The sequence below is a fragment of the Camarhynchus parvulus genome, chromosome 15, assembly GCF_901933205.1.
Source record: "Camarhynchus parvulus chromosome 15, STF_HiC, whole genome shotgun sequence".
Lineage (NCBI taxonomy): Eukaryota > Metazoa > Chordata > Aves > Passeriformes > Thraupidae > Camarhynchus > Camarhynchus parvulus.
In genome coordinates, this window is record NC_044585.1 from 12,561,218 (window position 1) to 12,582,930 (window position 21,713).

At 45.0% G+C, this 21,713-nt stretch overlaps 1 protein-coding gene across 1 annotated transcript in view; it reads left to right on the plus strand.

Moving 5' to 3' along the window:
- TMEM132B (transmembrane protein 132B) overlaps nt 1–21,713 on the plus strand; it is a 219,271-nt gene that overhangs the window by 84,256 nt on the left and 113,302 nt on the right. The window contains exon 3 of the mRNA XM_030959231.1: nt 12,284–12,424. Coding sequence (XP_030815091.1) covers nt 12,284–12,424 — 141 coding nt within the window. The remainder of the gene's footprint in view (nt 1–12,283; nt 12,425–21,713) is intronic.

Here is a 21,713-nt window from a genome sequence, read left to right on the forward strand (position 1 = left end):
GCTATCCAAAACCAAAGCTGTGGGAGTGGCTCGTTCATATCCTCAAATGTTGAGTTCCTTTGCTTTTTGTCCTCCAGAAGTTCTCCAGGGCAGTGCTGAGTGTTGGAGCCACCTGTGGTTCTGCCTGTAAGAATCAGCTGCTGCCAAGGACCTTTGTTTAGTTCTTCCCCCTTGGCAATCTCCTGAATGAATGCTGATTGCCCCCAAACTAGAGAAATATCTCCTTCAACAAGGATGTGACTGAGCTGTGGTGGAGGATCTGCTGTCCTTGCAGGGGCAGTGCTGGTTCTGCAGCTGAGACCAAAACAGAGAAGTCCTGGTGGCTACAGCTGCAGTGGTAAAGGAAAAATACTAAAAAAAGATGTTCTAGGATGGAGGTAGGAAGGAAAGGGAAAGCTACAGAGGGAATGCTCCCATCCCTCTACTGATTCAGGAAGTGAATGAATCCCTAATCCTGGAATACTCTTCTGAACACAGAGACAAAATGGAGCACATTCCTCTGCCACTGAAGCCTCCAGTTTTTGGTTATGGCCTCTTTGTCCTGTTCTGTCCCCAACTTTTTATTACATGCACGGGTCCAGGACTCAGGTCTTTGTTAGAGATTAATGATCTGGAAATGGATTTGGCCTCCTGAAATGTGCAAACATAAAAAGAAGTCAGAAGCAGAGTGTGCAGCTGCCTGTCACCCTGCTCTTGCTGTGCCAGACCTGTCTGTCCATGCTATATCATGGTGGGATCCCTCCTGAAGCCAGCTGCTGTCTGTGACTGATCTTCAGCCCTATGAACACTTGAGTTTAATTTAAAAATCGCTGTAAGGATTAAAGAATCCTTCCCCAATCCTGCTGGTCCAGGGTGAGTAATTTCTTTCGACAGGCAAGTAAAATGCCATTGGTTTCTTGCATTGCCATCAATCACTCTGGTAAATGGCAAGTAATTTTTGTGTGGTGGCTGGTAAATTTTCCTGACAGCTTTGCAGGGCTGGATAAGCTTTCTAGGTTGTGGCAGCACCGTGAGCAACTCACTCTGGAGGGCTGAATCCTCCTGAACTCTTTCCCATCTTTGGCTCTGGAGCTGCTGGGCTCTGTCTGTCAGGCATCAGCTTGCAGAATGATGTTTGGCCAGATCTGAAGAGCAAAAGCTGGGACTTGGAGCTTCAGGGTGTCCAGAGGCAAAAAACTGTCTGTTCATCTTCATAGCTGGAAACATTGCAGGCAAATGCAGGCAGACAGGGTTTGGCACCATCCATTTGTGGGGCTTTCCCTGGACTTTAATGCAGTGGATTGTGGACCCAGCCCTGCACAGCTGGGCTCAGACAAGAGACCAAGCTTGGGACTTGCAAAATTGCAAAAACAATTTGCAAAACTGCAGAGTTCCAAAGGAGGATTCAAAGAGTCAATCTACCTGCAGAGAGTGTTCAGGGAGCTCTTGACAAGCACCACCTGGAGAAACCAAACTGGGCTGCCAGCCATAAAAGCTGTTGGCACCGTGGCCAAAGGGCTGACTGGGGCTACCTGAGCACCAGAGTGAAGTGCTGACTCCTGAGGAGGATCTTGGAAAATTGTCCGCAGGTTGGGAAAAAAGTCTTATAGTGAAGAAAGGAGAATGGAGGGAAAAAAACAGGGCGAAAAAAGTCTTTGATGTTTTATCCCAGCTGGAGGGCTGTTCTCATCAGAACTGGCTCGTTATTAGCCTGCTCGGTGGTCATTGGTGCCTGGAGTACAAACCACATAATCATAATGCTCACTAAAGTTTTCACTACCAGCAGAAAAATGCTTTTCTGCTGTAATATATGGTGCCACCTTTTCAAGAAAACTACTGGCCTGAGCTATGCTGGAAATTGAATTCTATCTTGTGGAAAGGGAGATTATTTCCTAAGGTTCCCTTATTCACCGTCCTGGCACATAGTGCTCAAGGTAAAGGTGCACTCCAGGATGATTGATTGGCAAGTGTGAGAGGACTGCTGTTCCATGTGACAGGGATATAAAGAAGGATATTTTTATTTTTTGACAGTGAAGGGGAAATGGCATTACTAGCAATATTCAGCAATGTACTCTGCAGCCCCAGTTAGCTCTGCATATTTTATGGCATCCATTTTCTTTCTTCGATTAAACAACATAAAACCCCATAAAATACTCCAATAAAAACAACAACTACTAGTTCAGGCAAAGTTCTTGTGGCCTTTTTAATTCTGGGAGGATTTTCATTGCTGTGTTGTTTTTTTTTTCCCTTCCCTCTAACTCCATCCCTTGTGCTCAGGTCAGTGTCTCCTTGCCACAGCCCGGGTGACAACCTGTTCTGTGCTGCTTGCAGAGTGCTGAGCAAGCATGGGATAATGCAGGATAGATGCCCTAAAGACCCCTCCATGCTGTTAAACAACTGCTGGATGTGCCAAGGGTTGGGATGAGTTGATGAGTTCAGTGGAATTAGAAGTGTGTATACTTTTCAAAGATCTGCTCTTTTGTGTGATCATTTTTTAGTTTTTTTTTCTGCTGGTGCAGCTTGGAGCAACCCAGGAAGGTTCTTTTGGCCCTAAGTCATATATACTGATGTCTGGTTAAAGAGAATTAATTATAACAATATATTATAGGATTTAATCAACTTTTAAAGGGAAATGTCTGAGACTCCAGGATGGTGAGGAAATTCAGCTGCAGTGATGGAGTGTTTTAAATGTAAACCCTGTTCCAGTATTGACCAGGACATGCCATGGAGCTCGTTATCTGCCTCAGCAAGGACAGGGATGGAAAGTTTTTATTTTGTTATTGTTTAGGTTCTTCCAGAATCTCTGACCTTCAGAGCTTTTTTTTTATTTGTAGAGGCAGAATGATGACCCTTTTATAGCAGTGCTTTGTCTCCCAGGAGGCCTGAACTCTGTTCAGGCTGCAAATGTTTTTGCAGTGATGATCTCTGGAAGGAGCCTTTCAATAAAAAGAAACCTGTAAGTAGCTTTGTCTTTGCAGGGGGAAACTTTTGCCTTACTTTGATTTTTTCATGATGGTTTCCAAAGCTGTGTTTCTGCCTGATTGCAAGAATTCCAAGTTCAAATACTTTGAACTCCTTCAGGCTGGTAATGCATATTCTCCCTTAAAACTTCTGGGTTTTAAGGAAGAGTTTCATTTCTTAGAGCACTGCATTGGTTTCAAGGTAAAGGACATGGTCTGAGCCTTTTAGATCTTTCAGAGAAAGGTTGAAGAGACTGGAGGGGCTTTGATTTTTATTCTGTAGACGTGTTACAGAAAACCACTCCAGCTTTTCACCTCTCCTCTCTGCAGGGAAGGTTTAGCACAAATTGTTGTGTTGGAGGGAGGAGGGCACAGAGTGCAGTCCTGGGGGTGTCTGAGGGCACTGCCAGCACTCCCGGCTCCTGGGACCACAATCCACACATCCCAGCTCAGTTAATGCCACGGAGGCCCTGGGATGGAGGAAAACATCTCTCTCCTTCAGGGGAGGCTGTGGGCGCACCCTGAGGAGGGAGGGATGGCAGGAGCTGCTCAGTACTACAAGGATCCTTTATGCTGGGAAAGGACCTGTCTTCTTCTGATTTATAGCAGGAATGGTTAATTCATATTTATTGGATATTTGCATGTGTAAAGTGTCCAATGAGTTCTAGGAATTGTGTGTGTCTATTTGCAAATTCTGGGCAATTTTTCCTGCCCTCCAGGCAGGCCAAGGACAGAGGTTCAGCTCCCTTTCCATGCTGCTGGAGCAGGATTCTCTGGAGCTGGGCTGGTGGGATGCCAGGGTTGGCACCCAAACATCAGGCCTGTCCCACTGCTGTCACAAGTCTGCTGGAATTTAGGAGCTTTCAGCACAATCTAGACCCACACTTATTTATATTTTGATTAAAGTCATTTATATGTCAAAGGTACAGCAATGTTTTCAGGTAGACTCCAATAAATGGTGACTTTTAGTTTTACTCAGAACAAGCTTATTGTTACAGAACTTTTTGACCTGCAGTTTGAAGTACTACTGGAAAATTACAGGAATACATTGAAATTCAGTATCTGTACAATTTTTAGGAATAGAAGTACATGGTGTCTCCATAGAAATAATAGGGTTTTTTCTCCTTGCATGGATTTCCAAGCAAAGGTGAGTAAACATCCTTATTTTGAAGTTGCCCTGTGAGTTAAATGGTTAATAACATGTCTTGAGTCAATAGATTTGGACCTGATGTCTCCTGTCTCAGTGCTTGGCAACGCTTTTTCTCCCAGAGGGACAAAATTCCACTGTTGACATATTTCAAAGGAAACAGTGCTCGCTGTGGGAGACGGCGTTTTCATCTCGTGTTACATAAAGCCTTCAGAACCTCTCAGGTTTCCATAGCAGTGTTGGAAATCCATATAAAACAGGTCTGGTTTGTGACAGGAATAAATAAGAATAAAAATTAATAGCTTTAATTTCAAGCCAATTAGGATGCCTTTCTGCTGTTTTTCTAAGCTGTATTTGCTTACCTGAGAGAGAGAGAGAGAGAGCAGTTTGAAAAATGGAGTTTCTGCTGAAATGTGAAGATGAAATCTTAAAATGTCTTCTCTCCTTTAAAGAAATGACAAAACTTGGGAGTTTTCATTTGGATATGGAAATATAACATGATGCTTGGCTGCTTTGAAGTTGATCACATCCTCTTTGCTGATTTTATGAGCACAGTCTTATGCCTAGAAAATGTTTCTCAGACACCTTCCTTTTCAAAAAAATTCCTAAGGAGGGGTGACACCTCTCCTTCTGACCTTGCTTCACAGATGTCAAATTTAACATCTCAGTGTTAAACAAGCACATTAAAATTCATCAATCTGGTCCATCTAGAGCAGCTGAGGAACTCTCCTAAAATGTTGAGTCATTCTTAGGAAAAATGGGGGGCTCTTGAGAGAAGCTGCTGCATTTTTTAAAAGAGAAGTTATATGCACAGTTTGGTGAGAAGAAGGAGGAAGAATTTTTGGTAAAATACTCCCTCCATCATCATATCCTGTTTTTCATCCTGCCTTATTTTTATCATGCTTCTGTAAAAGCTTCCTCAGAATCATAAGCCATCATACTCAAGGGGTGGTTGTGTTAATTTGTCTTCCCTAATAGTTAATTTATCACATGGAAAGCGCCTTACTGTCAGAATCCAAATTAAAATCCTGTTTACTCTTTTCATTATTCAAAATCCAATATGCAAGTGAGCTCGATGTTTTACATAATTTGAAACATTTGATGGGCTGGAAAAAAGAAAAGGTTGATAGCTTCACCTTTTTGGGTAGAAGAGTGGTAATTGTGTCATTCTAAATCTTTGGCATTGATCCCCTCCATGATTTCAAGGGGTTTTCTGTCCTCTGAGTCATTGGGCTTTTTTCCTGTCAGCCACCACTTCTGTTGAGCAGATTTGTTCCTGCCTTGCCCCCCGAACTTGTTTTATCTGCCGTGTCCTACCCAGAGCTTTGGTGTTGCCTTTCCTCCTTGAGTTGGACTGGGATTTTGTGACACTAATAGCTGCTCTCAGGGAAGCTGCAGCCCCAAATGCTTGGCAGGGTTAAGTACAGCAGCTACAAAAGGTTATTTAAAAATAACTGGTGCAGGGAGGAAGTGAGGTATGCCAGGGGGAGGGAGAGGCACATTTCCAGCGAGGTGTGGAGGTGGGAGAGAGCACAGCACAGCTCTGAGCCTGCACTGGGGCACGTGGGGCCAAGGCGGGCAGAGCCCAGCACACCCAGCTCTGCTTTTGGCAACACATTTCAGCCAATTGTGCGCTGAGGGGTCAGTCACTGGAGCAGGTTTTAGCATGGATGAAATTCAGATCAAATCTTAATCACAACTCCAGGCGACTTTGGAAGTTGCTGCCATTCTCTGAGTATTAAACTGCCTTTAACCCCAAGGGCAAACCGGGGGTTTTGTCCCACCTTTGTTTCACTGGCAACACTTATTGGGCCTGGCTTTTTCCCAGGGCCACGCTGAGCTTTTTGCCTGCTGGTACCTCCATCAAACCCTTCTACCTGGGGTTTCCTTCAGTTTGGTGCTTTGCAGTTGCTGTTTCCAAATTGCCATCTGCTCACCACGTACTTACACCTCTCTGTGGGGCTGTGTAGGCTGCTTGTTTTACTTTGCTGTAAAGCAGAATATTCCTTGTGTTTCTACTCTTGTGACCTCTTTGGAGAGGGCTGGGGTCTTTGCAGGGTCTTTATGTATTTTGAAGTGTATTTTACATACTTGGAAAAATAACTCTGCTTATAGTGACATTAATAAGGAATTGCAGAAGCAAACACAGCTGGCCCAGTGCTGCTATTTTAAGGAGAATTTGATGGGGAAGTAATTTGAACATAAATCTGTGACAGGTCTTTTAAAATATAAAAGAACAAAGAACTAAAGTTCTTGGGAAAATATTTTGAAAAATAAGCACTTGCTTGGCTTGTGAAGATTGAGGACCTGATCCCCTGAGCCGCTGTAAATTCTGTGAGAGGTGAGGCAGTGCAGGGTTCCTGATTCTCACACCCCAAGGCCCCAGCAGCAGAAAGGGCATTGCCAGGGACTGGCAAATTTGGCTGGCAGTTATCAGTGGCTCTGCAGCAGGAGAAGGGTGAAGATACCAAAATATTCCTTGGCAGCTCTGGGTCTAACTCCTGGTTCTGCCATGTGTTTTCTGGGCGACTTTACATCACCTCATTTCCTCGTATTTCTGGATTACCCATGAAGAATTTTGTCCAGGAGGCTCAGGAAGAGAGAAGAGAGGGCTGGTGCCGCTCCTTGGGGGAGCTCCCTCTGCCCTAGCTGCATTTCCCAGGAGGTTTTGCTTTCACACCCTGTTAGGGATGAACTCCTGACTGTCTGTGCCTCCCTCCCAAAAGCCACAGAGTGCACTGGGTGTGGGAACTGTGAATCACAGACCTGCTTCTCTCTCACAGGCAGCTCCCTCTCCTTCCTCCACCTCTGCAGGAATCCTGCTATTCCATCCCTTATAAAACGCTGCCCATCTCACCCACACCCACAAGCCCCCAGATGTTATGTCTGAGTTCAGTGGTGATTTTAATTTCTAATGCTTGGTTTAATGTAGCCCAAAACACATGTATTTTAACTAGAAACTCCCCAGGGACCTTGTTCAGAACTAATTGCTTGCTGTTTGTGCAATTCTTCAAATATGTTAAATGCTCTGTGAGGGCTTGGAATTACTCAGCTGTGCTCTGGTTTGGTCTGAGAGATGGGGAGGGGTGTCTAGCTGGGAATTGGGATGGATCAGCCCTCATTCTGGCTCTGCAGAGAGTATCATTTTGGGCAAGTTGACTAAACTGGTTACAGCTTGGATTTCCTGTAGGGAAAGGATAATGGCTTTATTTTTAATTGGGCTAAAAATGTGTGTGGAAGGGCTGACTGCAGAAATGGTTGGAAATTACAAATGAAATTTATCATAACTGTTATTATTAGTACGTCATTGAGAGTGAATTTAGCTCAGATCATGCTTTCCCCCCTAATGGAGTGGGGAGGGGATAAGAGGATTTCTAAAATAGCTCTGAAAAAGTCGTTTTTCACATCATTTTGAGCATTTCCCATCTGCTGTGAGCACATCTCTATTTTATTTCCTAAATATCTTTTCCTTCTGTTTCTATTTCAAAGTTCCTTTTGCCAAGACTTTACCTCCCAGTTCCCACTGCCAGGCTTGGGGCTGGGGCTGTGTGACAAGCAAGGATTTACCTTTCAGATTTTGCACTTAATTCACTGGGAGGCTGTGGAATTCCCAACCCAAGTTCTGGGTGCATAAACCCTTCCTGCAGCTCTGAATTCCCTCCCAGCCCTGGTGATTCCTTGTCCCATTTTCCTTGTGCTGGGAGAGCTGAGAGAAGAGGTTTAGCCTGGCTCAATTCACAGGGTCAAATACATTTTGGGCTGGGATTGCATTTTAAAAGAGTTGCTGGTTCCAGGTTGGCAGGCTGGGAATGCTGCTCCATGCAGCCCAGCACGTTTGTATCTTTATATTCTGCAATAAATGGGGGACACATTGTTCAGGGGAAAGCCCTGCCAGGGCTACCTAATGTGCTCCAAAATCCACGTTGCAAGCAGCTCCTCTGTGCCTTTGGAGCTGCAGAAGGGGCTGTGCTCACTCTGAAGCATTCTGGCACTTCTCCCTGGAGATCCTGCAGGGACAGTGGCACCAAGGCGCTGCCGGAGGGGTCACATTTCTGCGGGACCTCCCTCACCCCTGTGGCAGAGATGTCCCACATACTCAGGCCCAGCCCCCTGTCTCACATCCCCGCTAGCTGCATTTTCAAATGCCATGGACATTGCAATGTTTTAGAGGTGGGTTTTCAACAGGACACTTTTCTGTTTGACAATTCTGCTTTTCAGAAAGCAAATATTTCATGGGAACAAAATGTCAGTTTTGCCAAATTTCCAATTGGCTGTCATGTTTTGTTCCTTTTTTTCTTTTTTGCCCCTCTCATTTCAAAAATTATAAAAAAAAGTAATTAAGCCATCTTAGTGGTAACACTTGCTTATTGGGTCACGGTTCCATGAAATACTTCAGCAGTTCCTTTCCACAGTTTCATGCACAGAGATGGCAGAATTTTTGTCAGCTGGCAAATTTAAAGGACATCAGATTTTTTTCAGGCAATTCCATTTATCCTTACAGCTCCCTTTGAGTTGGCAGAGCAACACTTTCCAGCATTTTATACGTGGGGAAGGGAGGTATAAGAAAACTAAATGATCCACCCAAGCTTCTAATTGAAGCCTGGCACAGAGGAGGGCCCACACACGTGCCATTCACCATCCCTTCTCCAGCTGATGGCAGCTCTGCTAGGAATTTCTTACTCCTTTTTGAAGCCTCAGTCCCCAACACTTACAATAATTTTTTGTGCCTGTGGAGTTTGGGGGAAGATTTAAAGATATGAATCACTTATCTGAGGAACAGTAGGCTCAAACTCCCATATGTAGGCTGGTTTCATTTGAATTTCTTGACTTTTCCTAAGTGAGAAGCTGAACGTAGTTTCTTCCTTCTTTCAACCTTCCTGGCTCTACTGATATCCAAAAATGCAAAATGACATCTTGTCTCAGCCCACCAGAGCAGATGCAATGCAAGGGATTAGACTGGAATTTTTCCTAAAATGCAGCATTCTGAGACACTTTTGGAAAAGGTGCCTGGGGAGCAGCGAGTGCTGTTCACTTGCTGCTCACCCAGAGAGGCAGGGGGGGCACAGCCAGCAGGGCAAAATCCACAGGGCCTCCTCTGAAGGGTCACCCTGAGGGGAAGCCAGCCCTGGGCCAGCAGGAGAGCCAAACCTGGTGGCAAAAGCCAGCTCAGACACAAGAGATGAACAGCAAAGCTCCCCTGGCTGAGGGGTTGGGCCAGCAGGGGGTCGGTGGTTTGGAGTGCAGGGTCCATGGAGGAGGCTGGGACAGCTGGATGGGGAGGAGGAGGGGGATCTTGGAGCTCCTGCATCCTTACACTGTGTGCGAGCACCACTGATGGAGGCAAAGGGGAGCAGCTTCAGGAGGAGCTGCACAGGGGTCCTGAATCCTGCCCAGGTGTGCAGGAACTGGGTCTGGAGCTCCTCATCCTCAGTGTAGCTCCTCATCCTTGTTGTAGCTCCTCACCCTCGCTGTAGCTCCTCATCCTCGTTGTAGCTCCTCACCCTCATTGTAGCTCCTCACCCTCATTGTAGCTCTTCATCCTCTTTGTAGCTCTTCATCCTCATGGTAGCTCCTCACCCTCATTGTAGCTCCTCACCCTCATTGTAGCTCTTCATCCTTGTTGTGGCTCCTCATCTTCATTGTAGCTCTTCATCCTCGTTGTGGCTCTTCATCCTTGGTGTAGCTCTTTATCCTCATAGCTCCTCATCCTCATTGTGGCTCTTCATCCTTGGTGTAGCTCCTCATCCTCATTGTAGCTCCTCACCCTCGTTGCAGCTCCTCATCCTCTTCCTCCCCAGATTTGGTTCAGGACAGACAAACGGAGCTGCTGCAGAGGGAAGCTATCTGCAGTGCTAAAGCTGTGTAGGAGGACATAACGAGCTTCTGGCAGATGGGAAAAGGCTGATGAATCCTGAAATTGTGGATAAGTTCCAACTGTCCTGGTGTGCCTGTCCCCCCAGCATCCCCTGCCCTTCAATTAACCTTTAATTAACCAGGATTTGACCTGAGTGAAAAGTCAGGTTAGAAGTTTTCAGACACATTGTCAAGAAAAGCATGGGAACTTGAGAGAATGGTGATAGGAATTTCTTGAAAAAATAGAAATTTGGCTGGGGAAGAGAAAATTTAAAAACAGGTACTTTGATTTGTTTGGGTTTTTTGGTTTTGGGTTTTTTTTTTGTCAGGCCCTAATGATTTTTTTTTCAAAAGTGGTTGACTAATGAAAGAAAATATTGAATCCATTGCTGAGGGCCTAATTCTCTATCTCATATGAATTACCAGTCAGTCTGAAATGAAGCCATGCAGGTGTCTTGCGGGAATTATTTGGTCCAGTGCAATTACTACAGAATAAGTGAACGTCCCTCTGCAAAAAGAAGAGGAGGTGATAGGAAGGGGCACATCAGCTTTGAGGAATGCTGTTTGGAGATGTGAATGCCTGTGGGAAAGCAGGAAGGACACAATTAGAAAATATCAGGTACAATCCTGCTACAGAGAGTATTTTTCATCAGCTTGGTTATGCCAGGCATGGATTTGACCCATCAAGTCACTAAAGGCTTACAGGCAAAAACAAGGATATCATAAAAGCAGGATGAAATAATTCCTTCTCAGAGGAACAGGCCACCCATGGAGTTGTGAACTCACTTTGATCGCAGCCCATGAACGCAGCCAGAGCTCCAAGGAAGTTTTTAATGGTGTGACACGAGCACCAACTGGCCATGAGGCATGGGGCAAAGCCATCACAATTCACTGTTAAATAACACTCCAGGTCCCAGCAGTGCTGTTCCATTCCACCATATAACTAAAAGGTCCCTCTTGGCTTTGCTTTTAATTAATTAAGTCACAGCAGTGGCGAGCGTGGCGCTGCAGCAGTTTCTCTCTGCCTAATTGTTCTCCAGGCATATTTGCAGCACTCCTGTTGTAATCCCAGGCTTGTTTCAGGAGTCAAGCTGCACAAATGAAGTTCCTGCTAATAAAAGCAGTTTGTTTCCTATTCCTTGGCAATCTGTTCCTAACGCTGAGCCTCGCTGGAGCATGGACTTTTTATTTTTGGCAAATTTTATTTTTTCTGAGCCAAAAAACAGCGACATTTCCCAGCTACCACACTGCTCTCAAACTCTAGCCATTCTCAGGAAATCAAAGTTTTCCATGTCAGCATCATATTATTTTTGGCAGCAGCAGTCTGATGTGCCCAGTTTGATAGATCCTGCTGCAATGACATAATTGTTTTCCTCCCTTGGTCTAGGATAACTTACTCCTTTTCTCTCCTTGCATTATGGTCTTTGAGCAATGAAACTCATTTTTTTTCCATGCAGGCATCCCTAATATCAGAAGATACCTCACTCCCAAAGGTTTGCAGGCAGGAGGATGTATTTTATATCACATTGCTCTTATTCCCCATCTCAAATTGCACGACAGACACAGCAAATTAAATCAACTTATGCTTCATCACATCTGTTTCATTTGTATCAGGCTGGTGCCACAGGAGCAGAAACCATTCTTAATCTCTCCACATTGCTCAAGCTAAAGTTGACTGGCTTTGCACATAATGAAACTCATCCCTCACCTCTGTAAATGACTGGACCTGGTTTATGTTTTTAAAGCCGTGACTCGTGGTTGCAGCCTGCTATTGATGGGAGAGGGAGTATTTCCTTCCAGTCTCCTGGTTCACCTCTCTGGGATGATCTGTGGCTAAAGTGTTTTGCGGAGTTAAACAAAACTCCACAACTTTGTGGAAGTTGTAAGGCTGGTATGTTTATTACAGCACGTGGGGATTCCTCTCCCTAAAAGACGTGTGCCTCTGGGAACTCCAGATCCTTCTTTATCCCCCTCTCAAATATATATGCATGCAATTTCACAATAGGTTCATACAGATTCATTTTTACAAATTTCGTGTGACATTTGCCGCTAATTCTTCTTTATCAGAAAGAATTCCTGGGTCAGGTTGACCTGCTCTCACAGCAGTCTCTGTCTCTCTGTCTGTCCCCCCTTATCTCTGTCCTTCACTGAAGCAGTTTCTCTGAGCCTAGGCTTTTATGAGAGCAGGCAGTCAGACTAAACAGCTGTGTTTTCAAACTACAGACTTAACTCAAAGATGTACATTTCACTTAAATCAAAACGGATTGCTAAAAATTTCAAATTTACTTTTTTCTCTGGGAAATTTCCACTGTGTCTCAAAGGCAACCCTTGGTGTCCCCAACAGGATCAGGACGGCCCCAGGCGTGAGGATCTCGGACATCAGGGTGAGCGACGCGGACCAGTGGGGAGTGCAGGAGGAGACGGACAGCGCCCGGAGCACGGCCACACTCACCTGCGTGCACAACGACCCCGCCGCCACCGACAGGTGGGTGAGCTGGTGCCTGCACTGGCCTAAATCTGCCACACGCACACACCGACTCCATTAGTGAGCTCCAGCGCTGCTCTTCTGCCTCCCTGCAAAGCTGTGGGTGATCTGGTGGTAGCTTTATTCCCTTTGTTTCACTTCTGAGATTCTGAGAGGTATTGAATTAAACTGGAGGCAGCCCCCCAGTCCCAGCTCACATTTGCTTCTCATGACCCTTCAGGGCAGCGGAATTCCTCTTGCCAAAGAGCCAACAGATAAAATATGAACTAAACCAGAGAACTGGGTTATTTGACAAGAACTCCTCTTGCCAAAGAGCCAACAGAAAAAATATGAACTAAACCAGAGAACTGGGTTATTTGACAAGAATTCCTCTTGCCAAAGAGCCAACAGAAAAAATATGAACTAAACCAAAGAATTGGGTTCTTTGACAAGAACTCCTCTTGCCAAAGAGGCAACAGGAAAAAAAGGAACTAAACCAGAGAATTCGATTCTTTGACAAGAACTCCTCTTGCCAAAGAGCCAACAGAAAAAATATGAACTAAACCAGAGAATTGGGTTCTTTGACAAGAACTCCTCTTGTCAAAGAGGCAACATAAAAAAAAAAAACTAAACCAGAGAAATATGGTCCATTGTGGGTGTAGCCCCTGGGGGGCTTTGTCTGCCCCTTTAATGAAGGGCCTTCAATAAATATAACTGCTTTTTATTCCCTTAATTTTGTCTGTTTTTAGGTAGTTTTTAGGTGGTCCCAAAAAGCAACAGGTGGCTGGTCAGGGTCTGCTCCCTGTGAACCCCATCAGGTTCTTTCCTCTAACAAGCACGACCTCTGTTCCCTTTGGAGCAAGGTGGAAAACCATCAGTTTAAATGTGAAATACTGAGGTTAAAGGAAGATTGAGGTCATCTGATGTTACTGAAATCAAAATGAAGGGACTATTTTTAAAGTTGGATCAAAAAAAAAAAAGTAGCCTGAACATTGAAACTTATTGCCTTGTATGGGGTTTCACTAATCCATGAAATTATACCTGTCACAGTAACTTAGTTTTTATTAAAACTGAGTTTTGCTTTGTGTTGAACTGTTAAATTGCACAAAAGCAATGCATCTCAAGTTAATTAATACTTTGACCCTTTCCTTTGTGAGATTAGTTTAATATTTTTGGATTAATTAAAGTATGCAAATAGAAACTGCTGAAAGATCACTTGCAGATTTGCAAATATTGTAGTACTTAGAGTAAATATTTAACTTTGGTCTTTCCTTTAATTTGTCTTTTTGGTCATAATGATGGCCCTCCTGTTTCTTCTGAAGAATGTCAAGTGTTTATGTAGAAGTTCTGCTGTTTCATTTAGATGATGGGAGACCTGAACTTGCTTCTGTTAATGTCAGGGTGATGGAATTGTCACTAGAGCTGGTTCATGTATTCCTCATTTTAGAATCCAAGGAGCTTCATGGAGGGCAGTTTGTGTCTGGGTGAGAGTGCAGGACCAACCTTTTCTGTGGTAGAGCAGAAGCTGTCAGTGAACAGAATGGTTCATCCACCTCAGGGGAGATGCTTTTTTCTCTCTTGGAATTAATTTCCCTTCTGCTGACTGGCCCAGCTGGTAGAGGAGCAATGGGTAAGCCAGGGCTGAGCCTCTGGGCCAAGCTTAGCTGATTCCTGGGTAAGATTTGGCCGAGTTCATGGTGGGTTTGAGCCTCACTCAGGCTTTGTTTGGGGTGGAAAGCCCCACCAGCCCCTGGCACAGCTCTGGGAGCTCTGGGGACACCGAGGAACCCCCAGGAGTCACAGCCACCCTGGCTGAGTGAGATCTGTGCCCTCGTGGTGCCCTTCACCCCAGCAGGGCTGCCTTGCACTTGGGCTGTGCTGTGCCAGTGCTCAGCTCTGATAAGAGCCCCTGACAGGCAGAGCCTGCAGGGAGAGCAGTGACTCTGGGCTCTGCACATGTTCTAATCCTGTCTGCGTTCCTTTCAGCCCCTGTTATCAGCTGGAGCATTTTCAAATTTGCTTACTTTTCTAATCTTCCTCCCTCTCTGCAGTGTTACTGCCTATCAGGAGGTTTTCATCTCCATTTCTCACATTTCCCTACGCAAATTGAGTGTCCATTAAAATGCTTTAAATTAAGACCTTTCCTCCTTTCATGCAGAGTGCATCGTTGCCTTTTTTGTGCATTACTTAAAAAAAAAATTCCTTATCACAGTGTTTCAGGCAGTTTACATTATATTCTATTAAAAATCCATTTTGTCCAAGGTTGTCACAATTCGTAGATTAAAGCCTTCAAGAGTGTGTTTTCTTAGGAATACATTCATAAATTCACCTCTTTAGTAGTCCCATAAGCTCGTATTTAAAACCTCTTTTTTGATAATGCAGTTGAACAAAGAGCATAAAAAGAAGAGATTTATTTTAAGTATACACACACCAGTATATTTGCCCACATCTTTTCCCATCTGTGTGGAGCCTTGCTTTGCCCTTACTTTTGCTATCTCAAAGGAGGCTTTTGTAACTCATTGAGCGAGGAGATTGGTTGTTGCCATCTGCACCTCTTCTCCCTCGAGCTCTCTCCTTGGGGCAGAACTCTGAGAATCTCATTTTGGTGGGCATAGGTGAAGCAGCAGTGTTCTGGTTCCGAAAGACACAGTTTATTCTTCAAGCACAAACAGTCCTGCTCTGTGCCTGCAGCTGGGACCCAGCACTTTCATTCCTTGGGGAAGGATCCGTGTGGATCTCTGCTCTGGGCTTTGCTGAAAATCAGGCGTTTCCAGCCCTCTGTGCAGAAAGCTGAGCTGCTGAAGGGCTGGGATCTTACCCGTTGCTCTCAGTGCTGGATCAGTGCAAGAAATGCTTTTGAAATAGCCAAAATTTGGGAGTTTACCAGACACGAGTCCTTGGTGGTTTCCTGCAAGCAGATCCCACTTTGTACAGACCATGCAGGTTTTTTCTGCTGCATTTGCCAAAAGATGGATGGAGCCTTGCAGTTCTTGTGTCCTTTGCTCCTGAGAGTTCTCTGGAAGCATTTCAGGAACACGCCACAAATTAGCCTGCAGTGGGACCAGGGCAAGAGGGCTTGAAAAAATGCCCTGAGAGGCTGGTCCATCTTGGCAAGCTGTGGTACCCCATAACTCAGGGCTGATATCCCGAGGAACAGGACTGCAGGAGCTTTGCCAGGGTGATTTAGCATTTTATAGGATTAGGTTATTTCAAATCAGTGCTGAGCAGGAGCTGAGTTTCCATGGTCTCATTTGAAAGGCTCCAGAACAGAACATATTTCATGGTGCTCAGTGTTCTCCTTGCTGGAAAGCTGAAGAACAAACTCCTCATGTGACCCAGCCTGTGTTCAGGCCAGAGGAGGTGGCACCAGCACAAAAACTTGGGCCAGAGAGTTTCAACAGCTCTGAAAGGGAATATTATACTGAGAGATGATTTCCCTTCCTCAGGAGCAGCCATTAAATTGGATTGGATTATTACCAGGTAAGGAGAGTCTGATCCTTGACAAACTAGTATTTTAATCAGGAAGGTTATATTTATGCTAACTAGCAAAGTTAATCAAATTGATTTAACCTGCAGTGCTGAATAGAGTGTTATTGAGACCAAACTGGTGCTTCTCACCTTGGGATTATTTTATCTTCATGTCTTTAATACAGCTCCTGTCTCTCAGCATATCTGTCACTGCATAAATTAAACTTGCATGAGGGGCACTCAGTATGTAGAAGTAGAAAGAGTGAAATCTTCACAAGGCTTTTTTTTCAGGTGTCCTCAGAAGTATTTATTCTGTTACCTGGAAGTTTATGTATTTTTTAAATTGATGCAGTCCAGCTCAGCTCTAACATTTTACATCCTCTGCCTTTAAACTTGAATGAAAAATTAAGACTCTCTTATGATCATTCAGTTTCTTTACTGTTTTAAGAGGTGTTTACAGAATTCAAATTATTAACTTATTTTATAAAACTGTAATTTTAATGTAGCTTTGAAACAGGAAAAGCAGTTATTTTATGTATTTATAGGCATGCAAAAGCATCCTTCTGTTTTAAAATAATTCACTTCTTTTCCTGTGCTTGTGAATACCCTTTGAACCAGGAATATCAGCCAAAAAAAAAAAGATGTAAAATTTGCTGCCAGTTAAGATTTGTGCATATATTTATTTAAATTAAATATGTGTTGCTGGCATGGATGATCAGCTGAGGAAAGATCATTTGGTTTTGTTTTCAAAGCTTTGGGGATGTCTTGAAAACGAGAGCTGGGGTTCTTCCCTGTCTGTGCTCACTTGGGCAGGGTTTGTGGCAGGGTTTGTGGCAGGGTTTGTTCTTCCCTGTCTGTGCTCACTTTGCAGGGTTTGTGGCAGGGTTTGTGGCAGGGTTTGTGGCGGGTTTGTGGCAGGGTTTGTGGCACAGGTGACAGCTGGGAGCCTGCTGTCCCTGCCCTGTGGGGAGCTCCATCCCCACCTGCACCTTCCAGTCCCCCCTTCTTGGGGCAAGAACCAACCTGGGCCATGCTGGGGTGCTCAGCCCCTCTCTGCCAGGTGGACATTCTCTCTCAGAGCTCTCAGGAGCTGTTTCTGTGTTGAATTCCCCTCCACTCTGCTCCAGAATGACAGACTCGGGTCTGATGTCCCCTCCAAGCCATCAGGAGAGGGGCCGTGGGGCAGAGATTCCCAATCCCCCTCTCCAGGCTGAGCCTGGAGCTGATTTCCTGCAGTGCCTTGGCCTCCTGCAGGCTGAGCTGTGCCTGTAGCCAGTGTCAGCTCAGCACAGGGCAGGCTGAGGAGCTCCTGGAAGATAAATAATCCCAGAAAGATGGGCTGCAGCCAGTGTACACACACAGAGTGCTGTTCCCCACCCTGGGGAGGGCATCAGGCCGTGCACTCAAACACTTCCTGATGTGTTTATTGCCACAGGAACCCGCCTGGCCCCAGGACAGCCAGCGTGTAAAGTGCCACCAGCAGCAGCAGTTGTCTGACAGAAGATCAATTGCATGTGTTGCTGTGCACAAAAGAGCAGTAACTGCTGCAGACAGCCAGCCTTGCTGGGGCTTATTTCAGGCCATGCAAAGGCAGTGGGCTGGGTGCCATGGAGTTCACATAGCACTGGAAAGGGAATGAGTAAGAGGAGCAGAGGGAGAAAGGAAACACAGGGAGGTGTGGAAGGCAGGCAGCAAAGAACTGAGAAGAGATGAGGGAAAAAGCCAGAGAGCTGGGGAGGGAAAAGCCAGAGAGGTGGGGAGGGAAAAGCCAGAGAGGTGGGGAGGGAAAAGGCAGGGAGATGGGAGGGAAAACCACTGCTGTCACCCCCTGCCAGACTGCTGTAGGTGAGGACACTGGAGTTCCTCAGGAACTCTTGCCAGCATGAAAGCCATATCTCCATGAAGCCAGACTTCATCTGGTTTGGAAAGGACAGCTCTGAATTAAAAATTAGGGGTGCTTAAGGTGTGGGAAGGCCACAAATGCTGTGGTGCTGCGTACTTGGGTGTTTCCCTCCTCTTCTTAGGCACTTTGCTTGGGTCAGAGGCGTTATGGGCAAGGAAATGTGCTGTGGCTCTGGGATGCCCATGGCCTTTAGGTCCTGCAGGAGTTAATTTCCTGGCCTTTGGCCACCCCCAAGGCAGCTCTGTCCCCACAGCCATTGATGGAGAGGATTTTATCTTTAATGCAGCAGTTTTCAGGCTGTGACCTCTGTTGTGAGTGATGGAGTCTGTTCTTTGTGTGAGGAGTGTCCAGCGAGGAGCATCTCCACACATTTTCAAATGTAAGCAACTCCGCTGAGTCACAAAGAAAACCTGAGTTAGAAGAATTTTAACCAACCTTTATTCTTTACATCTCAGCCTTTTTGTGCGAAAGAAGCCAGGCCAGCTTGGCAATGTTCCTGTTAGATGAAAGCACTGACTCCTCACAGCAGCTTAGAGAGGGCATAAAAATAATAGACAAATTAACAGCAGTAGGAGGGACAGCTTATTGTAGAAAACTCTGGTGTGAGGATCAAATAGCATTTCTGGAGGGTCTATTTTCCTCTTTTATTTTTTTTCCTTTTTTTTCCATTCAAGGCCAAGAACAATGAAATTGTCTCCATCTCCTGTAGGGAGCCCAATACCCTGGAAGCCACATGGATTCCCTCCTGGCCAGCCAGCTCTTGGGGATGGCTGCTTCTGCCTCTCTCTTGGGCTCAGTGCTGCTGTGGTAGAACCCCCAGCAGAGCTGGGTCACAGGGAGCAGTGACTGCCAGAGCAGATAATGGCTCCTGGCCCTATTGCACCAGCCCAGGAAGGTGATGGCTGAGCCACTCTTATTCCATCTTATTCCATCCCGTGTTATGACCCAAAAGAATCTTTTTGAACAAATGCACCTTTGGCAGCTGGAGCAGCCTGGTGCAGTGCAAAGTCAATGTTCTGTTGGCTGGAAATTTTGGAAAATAAGTGGAAGAACTCAATACAAACAGAAGCATGAAAATGACTTAGAAAATTAATGTTTGATAAAGATCTCTGGACTTGCCAAACCAGTAGAAAGCTTTGAGCAAATCCAGAGAAAAATGCAAAATATTTCTTTTGGCAGCATTTGTTTAATGGGATGACAGTGAATTAGAAAAATACTAGGGAAAAAAAAAGGCAACAAAACCCAAATATTGTAACTCCAGACCCTTTGGTCTCTTCCTTGGTGCAGAGGGGAACATGCAAAGGAGTGGCTTAAATGAACTCTTCATGAGCATAGTCCATAGAACCTGATCCAAACCCTGTTCTGAGCAACAGAAAAGCGAACCAAATCATTCTGAAATTAGTCTTGTTTTTTAATTTGACCTAATTACCTCGGTCTTGGGTGTATCATTCCTCAACGTGAAGCTTAATATTGATGTAACAGTTGGGAAAGTTTAATTTCAGGGTAGGGTGGTCTGTATAATTAGGACTGCAGGAATGTGGCAGGGAGGCTGGGAGCCAATTTGCAGTGCATGCAGATGAGTGAGTGGCTGCTGAAATCATTATTCACCCACTGGAGCTGCGTGGTTCCACCCTGGGTGCCACAGGGAGTGATGGCACATTCACGGTGAACAGGGTTCCCCAAGGCTCTGCTGGTGTCCTGCCTGCTCCTCCTGGGCAGGGCGTTTTAATGGCCATGGTGGCACCTGGGCTGCCTCAGGAGGTCCATGAGCAAAATCTGCCCAGTTCTGGGGAATTTCTAGAGCTTTGCAGAGGTCTGTGGCACTTTGCAGCTGTGCTAATTGATAGCTGAAGTGTGAGTGATAAAGCCCAGGTAACCGTGGCTGCTGAACTCAGCACTCAGAATGAGTCCTGACTCCAGGAACAAAATGGTTGTAGGTTGGATTTTGGGTTTTTTTCCATAATTTAATCCCTTTTTCCCTTGATGAGTTGAAGTAGCCTTTTCCTTGGTGTTTGCTGGGGTGAATACCCAGGAAACACAATTCTTAGTACAAATCATCTTATAGATGTGGGGCGTGCACAAGTTTAGGTTTCTGTGCAGCATCTTGAGATACTTTCCATCCCCTCACTGATGGGAAATCTTCATGGATCCTTTTGGAAATCCCAGAGGGAGGGAGGAGAGGTGATCCAAGCCCTTACGGCACAGAAGCATGACCTGATTGTTCTGTAAATATTGTATTTTTTAAAGTAGTCCCAGTTTGCAAACCTATTCCAGACTCAGGAGAGCCCCTTGATGTTGGGTGCCACTTAAGTACCCACTTGCTCTGAAGTACCTGTCTCGTTTTTCATGGCAGGTGTGATGATAAAGGAGGTGCTCAGAGCCTGCAATTAGAGACACCAATCTGCAGAAAATATAAGTCTTGGTGGTGAGCCACGTTCTGTATAATGACAGGCATTAGTGTGTCACACCTGAAATACTGTGGAAATCAGAAACTGGAATTTTCTGTAGTGCAGGAACATTTCTGGGGATATTTCAAGTGTTGCTAGGGAAATTATTTTTGGCAAGTGTGCACAGGGATTTAAGTACCATAATTGGATTGTTCTTTGATATAATAGACTGGAAAAGATTATTGAATGAATGTGAAATCGGGGAGCTGGTGTTTGAGGTGTGTTTAATTCCCTCTTTTACCAGTTTCTGAGTTTGGCTTGTAGCAAAGCCTAGTGCACACATTTGGATTCCATTCGTGATGTGTTGACTTGCTTACTTAATAGCCAGTGCATTAAAGTACAAAAGCTAACAACAATTTATTAGGCATTTAGCCAAAACTTAAACTCATTTTATTGTTAGGAGGTGCTGTTGCTAGACAGGCAAATATTAAGTTTGTTACATTGATTTATTCGAATCATCTGTGCCAAACACATTATAAAACAGCCCAGCATTAACTTTGCATAAATTATTTTTTGCTTTACTTAGAATTTTTCACTCATTTTGCCATTAATATGCCTCACCTGTGCTTACAACTTAAAAAGTTACAACCTTTTTATGTTTATGTTTTTTATGGTTAACTTGAAAAGTTATAAACTCTTGTAAAATGAAAACATGAAAATTGGCTGATGCTGTTGTCAGTGTCAGGAAGTGATTTTTGTTTGTTTCTTGTAACACTGGTGTCTATTTGAGAAGAGCATGAAATGGGAGTTGAGCACTTTGCAGCAGGACTGTTCACCAGCTCGTCCCCCTGGGGCTGTAACAGGGGAATCTCCCCTTGGCACTTGCCTGAAAATACCATTTTATTTGGGTATATCATTCCCAAAGTCCTGTCTGTGGGAACCCACGCTCAGAAGCTGTGTTTATTCTTTCTCTTGGAGTTGGTCTGGGTGGATTTTCCCAGGACACTTGTTCAGGGGCTTGCTGTGAAATATTGCAGTCATTAAGGCAAATCACTAAAGCTTTAGCAAAAAAGCTTTTCTTAAAACCAACTGCCAATAACTTGATCATGGCAAAATGCCCTTTTTTAAAATTTTTTTTTGTTGATGTAATTAATGAACTGGTTTAATTTTTCTGGAGTTCTTGGGCTCACTGGGCTCAAAAGCTGGGCATGTACAAGTCCCAAGAAGAGCTTTGTTGCTGGGGGTTGCTCTGCTGCATGCGTGCTCTGGGTGCTGCATTTTTGGGCTCTTTGGTTGTGTTGGCTGGGGGGCAGCAGCAGGACTGACAGAGCTCAGCCCCTGATCAGTGATTTCCCAGCACTGCTGGATTCTCTGAGCAGTGATTTCCCAGGGAAATACCCCTGCCTGCCCCAAGGCTTCCCCCACCTCAGCTCAGGGAGCCATCAGCCCTGCACAAGCCTAAAGAATTATTTTGGCTTTTCTCTTGGGAGTTTTCAGTGCAGAGATTTAAATCTGGAAGTACTGACCTTGGCAGCGAGGGGATGGTGGAGGT